This window comes from Pleurodeles waltl, chromosome 1_1, assembly GCF_031143425.1.
Source record: "Pleurodeles waltl isolate 20211129_DDA chromosome 1_1, aPleWal1.hap1.20221129, whole genome shotgun sequence".
In the NCBI taxonomy this organism is placed as follows: domain Eukaryota; kingdom Metazoa; phylum Chordata; class Amphibia; order Caudata; family Salamandridae; genus Pleurodeles; species Pleurodeles waltl.
The window spans coordinates 868,629,045-868,646,698 of record NC_090436.1 but is presented as its reverse complement, the minus strand read 5'-3'; the positions used below and the strand labels follow the sequence as shown (position 1 = coordinate 868,646,698).

The 17,654-nt window shown below is 44.9% G+C and overlaps 1 protein-coding gene across 1 annotated transcript in view; it reads right to left on the bottom strand.

Annotated features, from left to right (window-relative positions):
• UBQLN1 (ubiquilin 1) overlaps window positions 1-17,654 on the bottom strand; it is a 336,216-nt gene that overhangs the window by 152,896 nt on the left and 165,666 nt on the right. The window contains exon 5 of the mRNA XM_069229922.1: window positions 14,149-14,307. Within this exon, the coding sequence (XP_069086023.1) occupies window positions 14,149-14,307 (159 nt within the window). The remainder of the gene's footprint in view (window positions 1-14,148; window positions 14,308-17,654) is intronic.

Here is a 17,654-nt window from a genome sequence, read left to right as displayed (position 1 = left end):
GCGAAGCAGATAATGCCAGGAAGAGCACTGTGGCCCTGTTCTCTTTAAAACACCAGAGTGAAATCTGCCGTGTCCATAAACAGGAGGGTCCCATCAAAGGGCATCACTTGAAAAGCTTGTCGACTGCAACCAAGCATGGCAATGGACAACAACACGTGTGCCAATGGCTCACCCAATGGAACAGCATCACAGCCGTCCAGTACGTCCTGAGTTAGAACAGAGGGAAGGTCTTCTGGGACACCTGGTATAACTTGAGCAGGCAAATGTTTTTGATGGAGCTAAAGGACAAACTAGTTGATGAAAATATGGTCTTTCCAAAGGTCTCCGCTCTCTTGGACTTCCTACCCAGGAGAAAAGTCAGAAAAGTATTGGGATTAGTCAGACTGGTGGAAGCTTGCACCACAAAGCTCTTAGGAGACAGAAGCTGCCAAAAAAAGGCAGGGCGCCGGGGGTCGGGTCAGGTCAGGTCAGTGGCAGTTCGCAATTTAGTGTTTTACAGGGGAAGCAAGATCAAAGTTTGCCATGGCAGGAGTACTTTGCCCAGGACACTGGTTTTAAACTTTAAGATCTAAAGTCGAGACCACAGCTGCCCGGTACATGCCAATTGCTAAGGGAGCACTTTCTTCAGTGGCATGACCTGGAGTAAGACAAGGCTGAAATCAGGAGAGGTTTCAAGACCACTTGTATCTCTGATGTCACCTTACCATTGTCTTCAGGGTAGGGTTGGGCCAATTTTGCCTCCTGCATTATACTCATTATCTAAATCTGCCTCCAACAAAGAAGATAGAATATGAGATCTATTTTTGCGGAGGTGGAACGCTAAGCAGGTCAGCTGGAAAAAGTTGCAGTTCAACAGAAAGCAAGCGCAGTCTTGGTCGAAGTGGAACAATGCACACTCAGTTTGAGAGCACAATGGGTACTGTGTCTTTCAGGGTAGGTACTGGGTGGACACTCCGAAGTGGAGTCACTACTGGAGTTACTGAAGGCCCAATGATGTGTTAAAAGGGTCCAGTTGGCGCCAAGGGCGAACACCTCGGCGGTGTCCCAGATGGAGATCCTTTCAGCTCTGTGTGGGCCACAGGTGCGTCAAAGGGAGTTAGAGGGGATCCTGAGAGTCGAAGCATGGCCTTGCTGAACTCTTGGAGCTGCCTCGGCATTGCAGATGGTACTGGAAATAGGCTGCGGCAGAACAAGCAGGCTTGCCGCCAAAGTAGATTGTCCTCAGGAGCAAGTCCAACAGACATAGTGGTGCCCTTGTGCCTTCATATTATTACAAGAGTGTTTGGAAGGGGACAAGTCTTGCTCTGATTTTTTGATTTTTTTCTTCAGTGTACCCAAAGATTTAACGCATAAGTACGATCAACCCTGGTATTTGGACTCCTGAAACTTCTGGGCCAGGAGCGGGACCAAGACTGACACTTGGACTTGGAGCGAGCTTGACGCAGTGTCTTCTGGTGCTTGGAGATGTGGAGTTTTCCCTCCAGTCCTGTAGGGTCTATGGGGTTCAGATGTCATTTGTGGAAGGAATGGCGTCAGTGCAGAGCCGCTGGCATATGGTGCCAATCCCACACAAAAGGTGGCATTCCCCATGGCTCTGCAAACGCTCAGGACTCTGTTGACTTTCACTGGTGTGCATTTGGGCCCTACAGATTTTCCAGATCCATCAAGCCTTCACCCCCTAGTCCCAGTCCATATGTCAGTCAGCTGCTTGCAACTGGTTGGCTTCAATCTGACCCAGGCTTTTAGCTGTCCTCTGGCAGCCTCTGTCTGGGTGCAGGTCCACTCCACATTGGCCTGCAGCATCCCATTTTACTGCTCAGGTCTTGCCAGTTTTCATCTGTGTAAATGATGACTCTGAAAGGCTGCACTTAGTCCCTCATATGTCAGCTGTCCCGTTGACCAAAGTTGACATGAGCTTCGGGACTGCTGATGATGGTGGTGGTTCGACCTCCGAGTGGCAGTCCTTTAGCTTGCTCATGGATGACTTCACGGAGACGTTTAGCACCATTTTTCTACCTTATTACAAGGAGATTTCTATGAAGTTTTTCATGACACCAGTGGCTGGGACATGAACATTGGGAGGAGACAGAGTTTTACGGTGCCAGTATCAGCACAAATTCTCTACTCAAAGCAAAACCGACAAATAACAAAATGACGGGCTCTTAGTGTAAAAAATAGATATTTAATTAGAGAGCTTGCTTATGGGCCTTTCGCAAACACTTCAAGAAAAAAATGTCCTTTTTGAAAAACAAATTAATTATTTTTTTAAAAGGATATTAACCACTCACCAACACCAGGTCGTATGCTTCATCATGGGGCGCTCTTTCACCAGCACAAACCCTTGCTGGGTGGGTCATGGTTGAAATATAAAACTGAATTAAGAATATGATAAAAATTTAAATTTTATCAAAGCTGCATCCTATCTTGTACAGGGTTAAAGAGAATGTGGTTAACTGTAATTATAAGGATACCTCCCTCATCTCTTGTTAAAAGAGAAACATGTTTCGGCTCTTCTGAGCAAGTGATTAACTTCTTACCCTACCCAATTAGGAATTAAGTGGGTAATAGTATAAGCATGAAATAAGTGTTCCTGAATGATCATGCATGCTCAAGACACTATCCAGTCACAGCTCAAGCAAAATACAAAACAATGGTCCAGCACCAACTTGCACATATTTATGTTTGGTTTTATATTATCATTAGAAAATGAAGCACCTACTCCTAAGTGATCATCGCCATTACATATTAGACCACAGATACACAACACCCTATATGCGTTCATGGCAAACCAATAACTGAAGTTAGCATAACATCACATTGTCAAAAAATGCTCCCCTAAACTAGTCCTTTCTATACTAAGGGAGGATGGGAGTGGGAGGGACAGTCTCCCTGTCATGTTCAGTGAGCAGACTAGAGAGAGAGAGAGAAACATTGACAAGTATAACTATGACACAGCCTTTTCAGAGATGGAGCCACTGCTCAGTTACTCGTGCCTTTAAAATTTAGTTTTTTTGAAAGCTTCTGCAAAGTCATAATCATGATATGAAATCTTCTGTTGTGACTAATGATTATTTATTAGGGTCATGAAAATCTGTTTTTGAAAGGTTCAGCAATCTGCCCGCTTCATACATTATGAACAGCACTCTTGAGGGTTCACATATTTCACTAGCTGTGCATGTTAGACATGTATCTTAGGAGGTGCTGCTTGCTCTTTTAAAGTTAGGAAAACGTAAAGCATTTTTAGAGCAGTGGTGGCCTGTGACCTTATAGTGCCCAAGACTTCACAGTGATCATCAACATGTGATGAAACGTGTTCATACAACAATTCGTGATGCATGGGACTTCACGGATTGTGGTCCTTGGTAGTAACTTTAAGGTCTGTGCTATTAGGGAAAATTAGATTGAGCAGTTGCCAAATTGTTTTGCATGGTGTATCAAGTACATAATTAGTTGCCCCAATATAGCCTTTAATACATGCAACCCAAATTCTAAAAATGGACTACTGCCAGAGGTAAGTAATCAAAAAGGACAGTATATCACTTGTTATTGCACATAAGTCCTCTTCCTCTTGTTTAAGTAGGTTGTATAGCTATGTAAAAGGAATATGTTTCTTACCATGTAAGCACCTGTTCATGGCATGTAGTGCTGTAGATTCACATGTTGTGCAAACTCCTGCCATCTAGTGCTGAGCCCAAACGTGTGCAAGTTGATTTTCTTCAAAGAAGTATTTTTGAGTCACAAGGTAATGTGACTCCACATATTGCTGGTAATGCGCATGGCATTGGCTCGATTGTTGGATTTTTTCTGCATGCAGGGTGAGGACATAGATGGAGCATAGCAGTACAGAAAAGATGATCATGTCTAGGAAAGATTATAGATGAAAGTGTAAGAGAAACATCTAACACCAAAAGGCGTACAGGTGTGGGTGGTGGGGAGCTGTGTGCATCTACAGCATTATATGCCACAAACAGGTGCTTAAAGGCTAAGTAACATTTGACATCCATGGCTACACAAGATATGCATAGACTACATAGCAGTCTTCCCAGAAGTGGTGGCTAGCCTGAGGGTGATGTGTGAGGGGTAGCCACATAGCTGCATAGCAAATTTCTGTATAGGAATATTCCCAAGAAAGCTATAGATGCCCCTTTTTTGCGTGTTGAGAGGGGTTTGGAGGGGAAAGCAAAGGGTATTTGGCTTTAGTATAACAGGCCTGTATACATTTGAGCAGCCAGCTTGCAATACATTTGACCAGCCAGCTAGCAAAACCTGCTTTAGCCAGTGCACGGCCCATATGCATCCTGGAGAAGGAGACAAACACTAGCTACGTCTTGTGGAAGAGTTTCGTTCCGCCAATGTAATACATGTGCACTCTGTCATCTTATGTGAGGAGACCTTGCTCTGCTATTGAAGAACACTGGCAGCTCAATGGTCAGACTGGGGTGGAAGCTAGTAATCATGTTAAGTAGGCATTTAGGTGAAATTATTTTTCCTTCCACTACAGTCTAGTCAAGGTGGACTCAGTGGTCTGATCCATAGGCTCTTCTGTGCCTTGTCTGTCCCAAAGAGATCTAGTGCTGGTTTCCCCCACAGCAAGAATATTTTGCCCAGCTGTCATTGGCCCAGTTCCCAATCCTGGCAACTGTCTTTGGTCCTGCCGAGGGTGTCTGCTAGGTTGATTTTTTCTCCAGACACGTGTTCGGCCTTCAGTGATATCTTGTGGGTCATAAGCCAACTCCAAAGTTCTTGGGCTTCTTTGATAGAGTGTTAGAGATTTGGTCACTTCCTGCTTGTTGATATAATACGTGCTGACAGTATTGTCCGTACGGACCAGCACCAAGTATCCGGCTATTCTAAGCCAAAACGCCTGCAGGGTGAGAAAGATGGCTTTCAGTTCCAGGCTGTTAATGTACATAGTCTTTAGACGTGCCACCCACTTTCTTTGGATCTGTAGGTCCCGTAAGTGTCCTAAGCTGTCCAGTGAAGCATATGTGGTGATGACGAAATCGGGTACCAACTGCATAAATGTGAGGCCTTGTGACAGATGAGGTTTGTGAGACCACAACATTAGCAGGTCTATAATCCTGTCAGTTATGGATATCAAGTCCTCGAAGGACCTTTCTGATTGAATCCATTGGAGCTGCAGTTCTTCCTGCAATGGTGTAATCTTGAGGTGTGCCAACTGGACTAGGATGATTGCAGAAGAGCTCATGCCCAGGAGAGACCTTAACAGCCTCGTTGAAAAGTACTTCTTTCTTGATGTTTTGTGACCAAAGTCTGCTAGCTTCCTTAGTCTTTCCTGGGAGAGGAAGGCTCTGTTCTGAGTTGTACCTAGGTAGGCTCCTACGAACATCATTGTTTGACCCAAAGTAGCTGAGAACGTTCGCCGAGTCACAGTGAGACACAGTTTGTGAAATAATGGTATGCAGGCTTCCGTAGGTCTGGCAGCCTGCTTTGGAGTTGAAGGTTTTAGCAGCCAGTCGTCTAGGTAGGGGGAATACCTGATAACCTTGTTTCCTGAGAGGGGCTGCTACCAGGGCCAAGAACCTGGTAAATATATGCGAGGGGCTGACTTGAGGCCAAATGGGAGGGCTTTGATCTGGTAATTGGTACTAGCTACAGTAAAGCAGAGATATTTGAGGTGTTTGGGATGAATGGGGATATGGAAATTTAAATCTTCCAGGTCTAGAGATGTCAAAGTCTCCACTGTTCAGTAGGTGAAGGATGTCTGAGACAGTAATCATCCTTAAGGATTGTTTGCAGAGGAATTTGTTTAGCTTCCGGGGGTCTACGATAGGTTTCCATTCCTCGGATTTCTTGCATAAGAGGAAAAAATGGGAATAGAATCTTTTTCCCTTTTGAGCAACCGGAACCCTCTCTATTGCTAATTTGGAAATCATTATGAGGGCCTCCTTTTTTTTTTTAAAGTGAGGACGAGGGGGGTACGCTCCCCTTGGCGGAATGTTTGGCCATACCCTAGAGTCTACAGAAAGACCACCAAAGGAGACTAGGTCCAATACTCATCTGTCTGATGTGATGCTTTCCCAATGATGGATGTGATTGCAGATATTCGCACCTACGGGGTGAGAAGAAGGTGGTGTAGCTGGTACCTGGATGGGGTCACTGCTTGTGGAGGCAATGTCCATGGTGCAGTCAATGATCTCAGAGGAGGTGGGCTCGCCCTCATGAAAGATCTTTTTGGCTTTAGGTCTTATGTCTTCCGGGATGAGGTTAATGATGGAACCGATATATGACAACATATGCTGGTCATAGCATCCCAGAATTGCCAGGGAGTTGGCCTAAGGAACTGTGATGCCAGACATGGTGGAAATCCTCTTGCCGATGTTGTCTAAATAGCAAACTTCTTTGTCTGGCGGCATAGATATACTGGAGCAGACAGGTTCTTGGATCTTCGTTGAGCCGCTTGAGAAATTACGGAATGAGGCTTGGGGTGAACTGTCAGGCATGAAGGAGAATATTCTGGGGCCCTGTACTTCTTGCCAATACGAGGCAGGACAGTCACTAATGTGGCAGAGTTCTTCATTATTTTGATACCCTCTTGCCAGACGTAGTCGATGATGGGTATAGCCCGGGCTTTCTGGTTTGTTCCTTGAAATCATAAAAGAAACAGTTGGACTACTTAACCGATACAAGGAGGTGTGGAACCTGGTTGCCACTTTTTCTGATTAGGTTATGAAAGCCTCTGATGTCCTCTAGAGGCAAACCAACAGGTTGTTGAGGAGGTGAAGACAGTGTGGGTATGAAGTAGACATCTCAGTCATCAAGTGGAGGCTGAGGCTCAAGAATCTCATCCTCCTCTCTGTCATCTGTGAGTGGTGGGCGAGGGTTAGGTGCTGGAGTAGAAGGAGAGACAGGTTTTGGTGGTGCCACTAGTCGCTCCTCAGGAGGCTGCAGAAAACGTTTCCTGTAGTCCACGAGCAAAGCCTGAAGATCCTGGACCTAGGCACTTGTACATCATCCTGTCTAGGTGGAGGATAAGGGTAGTATTTGAAGTGCTCATATTGCCTTTGAGCAGGAGGAGGACAATAGTCTTGATAACCCGGTCCTTCCTCATAAAATCATCATCTTAGTCCTGGCATTTCACATACACCTACGAAGGGCTGCGAGCTGCTCGGAAACTGCTGTCATCATCACTCTCTTCATGGTCCAGTAAATGGCTCAGAATCGGAGGTGACACACTGCTGAGCGAAGTAACCTCAGGGCACAAGGAGGTCTTGGTTACCTTTGTAATCTTGATCCTTGTCAACAGTGGCGTCTATGGTGTTGTCATGAGAGCAATGTAGGTATCCTGTCTTCATAGCCTTGGTGATCTTGTGCCCCTCATAGACAGAATTTTCACTGACAGAACCATCAAAGGGATCATCGGTATCATTGATGCGGCCATCGTCAACAGTGGTGGCGTCGGCAGGGTCGTCAGACAGGATCTTAGTTGATGCCGCAATCTTTGTAGACGAGATGGGAGCATCTATGGAGGCTGTTGTCGTTTTAGCCACCGTGGTCTCGACAATGAAACAGTTCTAACGGTCGTCGACGATGATCTTGCTATCGACGTTGATTGTGCCCTTGATGGAGTCTTGATAGAGGATTTATGCCTCGTCAAACAGGTCTGAGGAGGAGGCCTGAGAGTGATCTCCAATAAAATGCGTAGATGGAGCAGATAAGGCTGTCTGTGAGGAGAATTGTTTTTGCTTTTTCTAAGAGTGCTTAGCCTGATCGGCTTCAGGGATTTCCTACTCTCCTCAGAAGTCCCCTCATGGGACATAGCTCTATTGTGAGGCTTAGAACAGGTATCACTGTCTTCCTCAGAAGAGGTTCTCTGAGTTTTGGCTTTTTGAAGCCACAAAAGCAACCTCCCCTCACAGTTATTCAAAGGCTTTGAGGACAAATCTTGCACTCTTACCTTGTGCTGGGGGGTAGAGGCAGCAAAGACAATCCTTATGTGGGTCATCCACACTTTTCTTCCCACAAGTCTTGAAGGACGGAAAATGCCTTTTTTTTGCCAAACATTGTAGTAGTAGAAAAGCTTTCAATATATATTTTTTTTAAACTGAGCAGAGCTTATGGAGGTTCCCTTCACACACAACGTGTGGTGAAACTCTGAGGGACTCGGCCTCTCTTGGAAGTGTTCTAGAGAGTGCTAGCACTTGACTGGTCATTGTTCAAGGAGTAAATAGGCTATTAAACTGATGGACTAGTGCCATTATAGCCTATGATAGTTTCACATACTGCTTTACCATGGTACCGTGGGACTCATGTGAATCTATGAAAGATCCAATACTGGATAAGAAGTATCTTAGCTTTCTATCTAATTACCTCTCTGGCAGATACTATGCTTATATTCCTCACCAAATCACCCTCTTCCCTGTTCTGTGGTGGGCTATAGTATTACTAATAACAAACATCACATTAAGAATTTCAGTAAGATAGATCACTTCAAACCACAGCTACAACCAACATATTTCACAGTTATACCACTTTATGTAGGCCTATAGTTTTGATACTGTCCTATTCATTGAGCTATATGATCTGATCATTAGAAAAAAAAACATCAGTTGGGAAGTCTCTCAAATGTATTCATAATCCCACGATACAGATTAAGCAATCCAAGGTGTTCACCCCTCATCTCCAGCATCTCGAGCCAAGGTTCAAAGTGATATAATCACACTGGAATTCTTAATGTGACTGTGTGACAACAAGTTTAGAACGACAACAAAACGGACTATAAAAAGTAATTTAATAAAGAGGTAAATAAGAAACAGAAGGGATCCTTTCTGATAACATGGACAATACATTTCTGTGACTTACTTTCCGTAATTGACTGGGTACCTGTATTTTCTAATGTATTATAACACTGAAATGCCGAGAGCTCCACTTAAGAAAATGGAGTGCTTCGGGCTTCTTATGGCTGGTAGAACCCAGAACCTCCAACATTCCAATTGTTTTTCACAGCAACGGCTGTGAACAAAGGCTTCATGAATTCCTCTTGGGCTCCTTAAGGCCTTAGTTTTATTCACAAGAACATTGTGCAGAATGTTCTAATAGCCTTATAGCCCTTCATAGCTGGGCTATGCGGGCCATTAAAATCCCGCTCCCTTGTTAAAGGCCCCTGCTGGAGCGGGCCTTTTATACCCGGTATAGTCCACTACGGCGGGCTATAACTCTTTAATGTTTTACCATGCGCATAGCTGTCTATTGCTTGTGTTTTCTTATTCTCCCTGCCTGTATACATTTTCCTGTCATGACCTGTGATTTACAAATTGTGGTTAGGATTACAAATTGCTGTCTTATCCAAAGCTGTTTTCAATGTACTACATATTTTTTATTTTTTTTAAATGGAAGAGAAAATCAATTCAACATGTGTTATACAGCTATTTCATACGTACCCAACTGCCAATTTAAGTAAACCAGGACAGAAAAGGAAAGATTAAAATACATTTTGACGATGTTAATTTAATTTCCATTTAATTTCTGTTTCCAACTGTTTGCTGGAATTTAAAATGTGTTAAAAAGGCAGATTTGTTTTTTAACGGAGAAAGTTGGCAGCCCATTCTACAACACGTTAGTAAAGAATAATAAAATCAAAATATGAAATACTTCGATTCTTTCGATTTTGCTGTTCATTTAATTATGTCTTCAAAAGAAGCTGACAATTTACAAGTCTCGTGATTCTTCCAAATTGCATGCCTCACGTACCACATTTAAGGTAAAAATTGCCTTTCTAGCTTGCAAAATGAATCACATGGGGGGGGGGGGGTGGGGGAGGCGGGGAGGTCTCTTCTTAATTTACAAAATGTACACTTCCCTTCACACGAAACCCATTCTTTTTGCTGAAATGGAATAACACTTTTCCTCTGCCTAGTAATGTAAATGTCAATCATAAGAATGCCTCATCATCCCAATTAGGTCAAGTGAACGTCTGGAACAGGCCACTGTTCTAATAGCTTCAGAGCCTGCAGTAGCTCTACCAGCCATTAAAGGCCCGCACTCCCTTTAAAACTGGAGTGGGCCATTAATGGCTGGTGGAGCCCGTTATGGCAGGCCCTAAGGCTACCTTAGAAACCTCCCATAATTGATCTGCCTTTGTTATTCGAAACGGGTCAACACTCAACACTACTACTGAGATTTCACATTTTTCAAACTCCAGATACTATCCTGAAACTGATTACTGTATCCATTGTGGACAGGATCGTCACACAATCTGTAACCCCTTCTCCTCTAAACCATTTCAGTCATTAGCATATGTACCTGCTCAATAACTACTTCTCTATTGTTCAGCATCCACTTTTGCCCACTATCAGCCACAGACATCATTTAATCCTGTTATCTTGGCTGCCATAACTAGATGCTAAAACTGCTGATTAACTTTCAAACTTTACAATAATTTGTATGGAATCTAACCCAGATTATTATGAAATTAGGGGATACCTACAAGCAGTTGATCACTGGATGTCTGCCAACCACCTCGAGCAACACTTCAAAAAACCGAGCCATGCATGTGGCAACTGGATGAATTAGTACCTGTCAACATTTTGACCTCAAGCATTATACTTACACCAAATCAGGAACTCAAGATTCATTATGAACTTCCATTTGTCACTTACACCACAAGTTAATCAAGTAACCCAAATGGTCCTTCCATTTGTGCCTTCATCGATTTTTCCTATACACTGGGTTTCCCCAAACGGTCCAATGCACTATTGTTCTAATACTCTCCCATATTCACCACACTAATGGAATATATCTTATAAAATACTTTGGCAATTACAGAGGATACAAAATGTGACCACCAGAGAGCTGCTCAACATTTCAGTAATGAGTGATATGCTGGATCTCATTTTCCTGTACTGATGCCAGGTAACAAGATGAACCGCATTTAAAGGAATGTGCACTGATGACTTGACTTAATCCAAATAACTGCACCATGCTTTCATCAACAGATGCTCCATATCTTTTGCCAAGCTAGGTCCCAAGGCTTGCACCTTCACTTTCTGTGCACTCATTCAAAGGCCTGAAAGGTGGAACCTGTTTCTCTATACAGTCTACCAAACTTAGGAACTCAATGCTGGCTCCAATATGGAGGATGGCAATCATGTCTGACTCAGGAAAACATTCAGCAAAGTTCTTTCCAACACTAAGACAACAGCCTGAACATGAGCTACAAAAATAAGAGAAGCACACAGGCGCAACACTACTCCTTCTCTGCAAAACTACATGCTTAAGCACTGAAACTGCCAAACTGAGTTGACTGTTTGGAACATGTCTCTGAACATTACACACACACACACACCTCAACAAGCATGTACACTATTGATCATTCAAGTCTTCTTGTCAGGGTGCCTACTTGCCTGAAAGAAATGGTAAATATGTGCAACTGTCAGTCTGCAAATGTAAAGTGTGCTTAGAAGCCAGTATTGACGTTAATTGATGGAATCACTTGAAAATTCATGATAACATACATTTATTCTTTCTGAGGAGTATTGTAAGGGAGCTACCAGCCAAACTGTGAAAGCTGTGCTTTTAAAATCCAGTTTAAAAAAAAAAAAAAATCACAACGTACATTCTGCAAAAAATCTATATTTTGTAAACACTTATCTCAAATCTTTTTGCACATTTTGTTTTAGCAGCCTAAGCTATAATCAAAGCTTAAAACGACTTACATGTTCACTATTCTTTCTGCCACAGACTGGGACCTTGTGGCACTAAACATACACAAGTCACTATTCTCCACTGCACCAACAAGGATTCCGTTCTGTGGCTCTCTGGTGCCACGCATTCATTAATAGAGGTTTCATAATGTACAACAGTGGATTTCTCACTGGTTAACAAACCTGCATTTCATATTCATGTAAACTATGCGGTTTTTTTATATGTAGCTTTCTGAATGTGAAAGACTGAAAAAGTAACAATGATTACTCATTGAACACCTCCCCCCTTGCACAGCATCCCTGTTCCCTTAAATTTTTTAATGCACTTCAACCACTGTTCAAACCACACACTATGAAGGGCGCCCAGGTATGAATGGAATTTGTAACAATTTGTGTATTTGTCAGGACTATGAAGTGCTATTCAAATGTGGCAATACAATATAAATACTCCACCGAATTTGTGCTAAATCTACTCCAAATAACGGGGATTAACACATTTAACAATTGTTGATCTTAATCTGCTCTTCCAAATTAAGTGCAAGCCTGCTGCTGTATACGCGAGACAGATGGGAGGAAGGTAATTTAAAGAGCTCAATCAATCACACAGGAAAACGGAAGCCAACACTGCAGCATTAGGTAAAGGATATCAGTTTGTACATACAAAAAGGGTATCATTCAATGAAGACGATAACAAACGGTTTTGTTAAAAGTGGTTAAAGATCCTACAACACTTGGCACTTTCAAATCGTACGGATCAAAAAAACCCTGGGCTACAAAAGAGTCTTCCTCAAACTTAATTTAAACTCAGCGTTTTGTTCACACAGGTTGTGCACACATGATTAAAATAGAATGAGTGTAGCAATAATCGTGAACTCTATCCACTCCGGCGCCCCTTCGGACCCCTGCCCGCACTTCATCTTTAACAAAGCCGACGACATCATCGCCCCGCACCTCCAGACCGTCATCAACTCTTCTTTTTCTTCTGCTACCTTCCCCGAATGCTGGAAGCACGCTGAAGTCAACGCCCTACTAAAGAAACCTACGGCTGACCCAAGCGACCTGAAAAACTTCCGCCCCATCTCTCTTCTACCTTTCCCAGCCAAGGTAATAGAAAAGACCGTCAACAAACAGCTGACCACCTTCCTGGAAGACAACAACCTGCTCGACCCTTCACAAACCGGATTCCGAACCAACCACAGCACGGAAACCGCCCTCATCTCAGTCACAGACGACATCAGAACCCTGATGGACAACGGTGAAACAGTCGCCCTCATTCTCCTCGACCTCTCGGCTGCCTTTGACACCGTCTGTCACCGCACCCTAATCACCCGCCTACGCTCCACCGGGATCCAAGGCCAGGCCCTGGACTGGATCGCCTCCTTCCTCGCTAACCGCTCCCAAAGAGTTTACCTCCCTCCGTTTCGCTCAGAACCCACCAAGATCATCTGCGGCGTACCTCAAGGCTCATCGCTCAGCCCGACACTCTTCAATGTCTACATGAGCCCCCTCGCCGACATCGTACGCAAGCACGACATCATCATCACCTCCTACGCCGACGACACCCAACTTGTACTCTCCCTCACCAAGGACCCCGCCAGCGCCAAGACCAACCTACAAGAGGGTATGAAGGACGTCGCAGATTGGATGAGGCTCAGCCGCCTAAAGCTGAACTCTGAAAAAACGGAAGTCCTCATCCTCGGCAACACCCCGTCCGCCTGGGACGACTCCTGGTGGCCCACGGCCCTCGGCACCGCACCGACCCCCGCAGACCACGCCCGCAACCTCGGCTTCATCTTGGACCCTCTTCTCACCATGACCAAGCAAGTCAACGCCGTGTCCTCCGCCTGCTTCCTCACTCTCCGCATGCTCCGCAAGATCTTCCGCTGGATCCCCGCCGACACCAGAAAAACCGTGACCCACGCCCTTGTCACGAGTCGCCTGGACTACGGCAACACCCTCTACGCCGGGACCACCGCCAAACTCCAAAACCGCCTGCAACGCATCCAAAACGCCTCGGCCCGCCTCATCCTCGACGTACCCCGCAACAGCCACATCTCCGCACACCTGAGACACCTGCATTGGCTCCCAGTCAGCAAAAGGATCACCTTCCGTCTTCTCACCCACGCACACAAAGCCCTCCACAACAAGGGACCGGAATACCTCAACAGACGCCTCAGCTTCTACGTCCCCACCCGCCCCCTCCGCTCCGCTGGCCTCGCACTTGCTGCCGTCCCTCGCACCCGCCGCTCCACGGCGGGTGGGAGATCTTTCTCCTTCCTGGCGGCCAAGACCTGGAACTCCCTCCCCACCAGCCTCAGGACCACCCAGGACCACTCCGCTTTCCGGAGACTCCTAAAGACTTGGCTGTTCGAGCAGCGATAACCCCCCCTTTCCCCCCTAGCGCCTTGAGACCCGCACGGGTGAGTAGCGCGCTTTATAAATGTTAATGATTTGATTTGATTTGATAAGGTTTCTGGTTTTTCACCTGTTCCTGTGCTGCATTCAGCATGGGTTCCTGGATGTCTGTATACATTCGACGCAAAGCATTGTAGCCTCCTGGAATGCTCTCAAGATTGCTGAGGGCTCGGTCTTGGTTTCTCATCATTTCTTGCATCATTGCAGGATTTCTGGCAAGTTCTAGAGTCTAAAAATATTAATAATTTAATTAACAATCTGATATATGAAAAGTGCCTGGCGTGTAACAATTCTTTAGGAAGAAGAGCTTCTAAAATTTTAGCTTGCTTTGGAATATCAACAACTGTGGGCATTGGAAGAAAATGTTACTTACCTCTAAATCTTAGCTCTTCTTTAAAGAAGTCATCAAGGAACTCAAAAGAACTTGAATATTCCTGCCCAAGCACATAATTCTGGAGCATTTTAAAATATAAAGTCTTTACATTGAAAAAGCCAACTAACAATATATTGGCAAGATGTCTCATGTTTTTATTACAGAAGAAGCTAATAAAAACAAATAACGTACAGTATTATGCTACTTATCCTGTAAGAATCAGTTAGTGGCATGTAGTGCTGTAGAATCACATGCTCTGCATACTCCTGCCATTTAGTGACTCTTCCTCTCGATGATATTGCACATGGGCATTGACTCCTTTGTTAGATTGTTTTCCCGCAGGCGGGTGAAAAAGGAGTGGAAGGAAGGAAGGTGTAGGAAAAAAGATGTTCATACAAAGTGTTAACACATAAGTACAAATATAATGTTACTGCAACAGCCACAGGCTTTTGGGGAGGAGGGAGGAGGCATGTGAATCTACAGCTCTACATGACACAAACAGACGCTTACAGGGTAAGTAACAATCTGTCTGATGAAAAGGTACGACATACCTTACAGTCAGTAGCAGAGTGTTCAGGATAGAGGCAATATATACAATCTGTAAGAGGGTCTTCTGAATGGAGCCTAATCCCCAGTGGGCTGCCTGTTTACAGGTGTAGGAAAGTCCCTCTTTCTGGCATGGTCCCCCACATTTTGCCTATTGTCAGTGTGCTTAGACTTTTCACTGGGATCCTGCTACCCAGGACCCCAGTGAGTGTGCTCTCTCCTCTAAATGTGGTTGTCTTTGTATTCTTTACACCCCACAATTGGCATACTGGTGTACCCCTGTAACTCCCTAGTATATGGTACTTAGATAGCCGGGGCATCGGTACACCAGGGGTCCCCCATGGGCTGCAGCATGTATTATGCCACCCATGGGAGCCCATGCACACTGTGTCTGCAGGCATGCCATTTGGAGCCTGCTTGAAAAGGTGCATGCACCCTTTCACTGCTGGTCACTACACCAGGTCACTAAGTCATCCCTATAGTAGGACCTTCCAGTCCTAAAGGCAGGGTGCAGGTCCCTGTATGTGTGTGCACCCCAGCTACAGGTTCGTCCTGGCCCTCAAAAGTTAGTTGAGAGAGTAAAGCCCTATACCTACCTCCAAAGCATCTGTTTGTACAATAAACTGCCTTGAGTAGTCAGGGCTTCTTAAAATGGGAGCTGAACACATGGCCTGTTTCAGGTCATCAAAGGCTTTTTGGCAGCTGGCTGTCTATAAAGCTTTCTTGGGCATCATTATAGATCTGAGGTAATTTAAGGTGGCTACAATGGAGCCATAGTTCTTAATGAATCTCCTATGGTGCCTAGGAAGGCTCTGAGTAGTAGGGGCAGTCCAATCAAGGATTGCCTGGATTTTGCCCAGGAGTGGCTGGATCTGCCCTCCACCTACCAGGTGGTCCAGATAAACCACTTTACCCTGCCTTGTCTGGCATTCTGATGCCTTGATAGTGAGGCCTGCAGTACATTTCCAAGGTGGACCAGGTGATCCTTCCGGTGGATCTAAAGACAGCTGTGTTGTTTAAGATAAGCTGAACTAAAGCTTTCCAGGCCTTGGAGAACTTTGCTCACCGACCTTTGAAATGTGGCGGGGCATTCTTCAACCCAAAGGGCATCACTATGAAGTGATAATGCCCAATAGGCGTTGAGAATGCTGTTTTGGGTTTGACATCCTCTGATAACTTAATCTGCCAGTATCCAGCAGTCACGTCAAAGGTGCTAAGATACTTGGCAGAAGCCAAGAGTATCCATTAGCTCATCTGGCCTAGGGATTGGATGAACATCAGTTTTTGTGACTGATTAAGGCTTCTGTAGTCCACACAGAAGCTCATCTCTTTTTTGCCATTACGAGAGTAGGGTATTGGTACTAGGACTGCAGGACTAGCCCAAGGGCTGTCTGAAGGCTCAATAACTCCTAGGTCAAATATCTTTTGCAAGTTAATACACTCCCTGATGTGATCAGGCTGTCTGTTTATTTATTTTTGACAGGCAGGCTGTCACCTGTGTCAATGGTGTGTTACACCATGTGGTTTGACCCGGGGTCAAGGAGAACAATTCAGAGTACTGATAGAGGAGATTTTTGCAATCATCCTTCTCTTGGTCGCAGAGGCAGTCAGCAAGAATAACTCCTTCTACTGAACCATCAACTGTATTGTGGGAGAAGAGGTCAGGGAGAGGTCACTCTTCTTCCAGTCCTTCATCTGTGTCCATGAGTAGAGCCATGTCAGCCACTACATTTATCTTGGAGTGCCCTGGGAGCCACAGGCTCCAGGACCCACACGTTTTGCCCTTGCTGGTAAACAGTCAGTACACACTACACACTAGTCAGTACAGCCTTCTGGTTATGCCACTGCTTCTGCAGTTTGTGGCAAGCCTGAAGATTCTTAGATGCCCTCTTCATGTATTGAGCCATTCTGGATCTTAGGCCTAATACATAGTCCACAACTTCCTGTTTGGGGATACTCCAGGTGTGTGGTACAAACATACTCCCTTTTCCCACCAAGCCTAGTCAAAGCCCCAAAGGAGGTTTGTGTTTGTCACCTATGTACATTAGGCACTATGCACTTTATAGGTTACTGCTTATGGTTGAATGCCCACTATGCTGTATTTGTAGGGTGCCAATGGGAACTGTGGGTGTGCACAGATGGTGTAGAGATGGTGGACTGTGTGAGTATGTAGGTGTGAAGTAAGAACAACAATGCTTATACTACCCATCCTGCCAAGACTAGCCGGAGTCCTGCAGGAAAGACCTTGTCTCCTATGTTCGTTAGGCACTTTGCAGGTTAAGGTTTGTGGTCTTATGCCCATTATGCAGTACGCATTTAAGAGTTTCAAGCTCCTCATTATGATGAGGAGAAGGATTAAGATGGTGGTGCCGGGAAAGTGGGCAGTTAGAGGGTACCTAGGTCTGAAATAAGAACAATAATGCTCATGCCCCTTTCAATGACAAGACGAGTCGGAGCCCTGCAGGAGGAATCTCTTTGGTTCCTCATTATGATGGGGAGAGAGTTTTAGATGGTGCCTCCAATGGGTTGAGGGATAAGCACATTGGCCGCTATCCGACGCCTTTCCATTTTTCTCCCCACCTTGTCTACTCCTTTGCTTTCATTGTCAGTGGGCAGCCCCGCAGACATAAAACTTTAAACTTCGAACTTGTATAGCG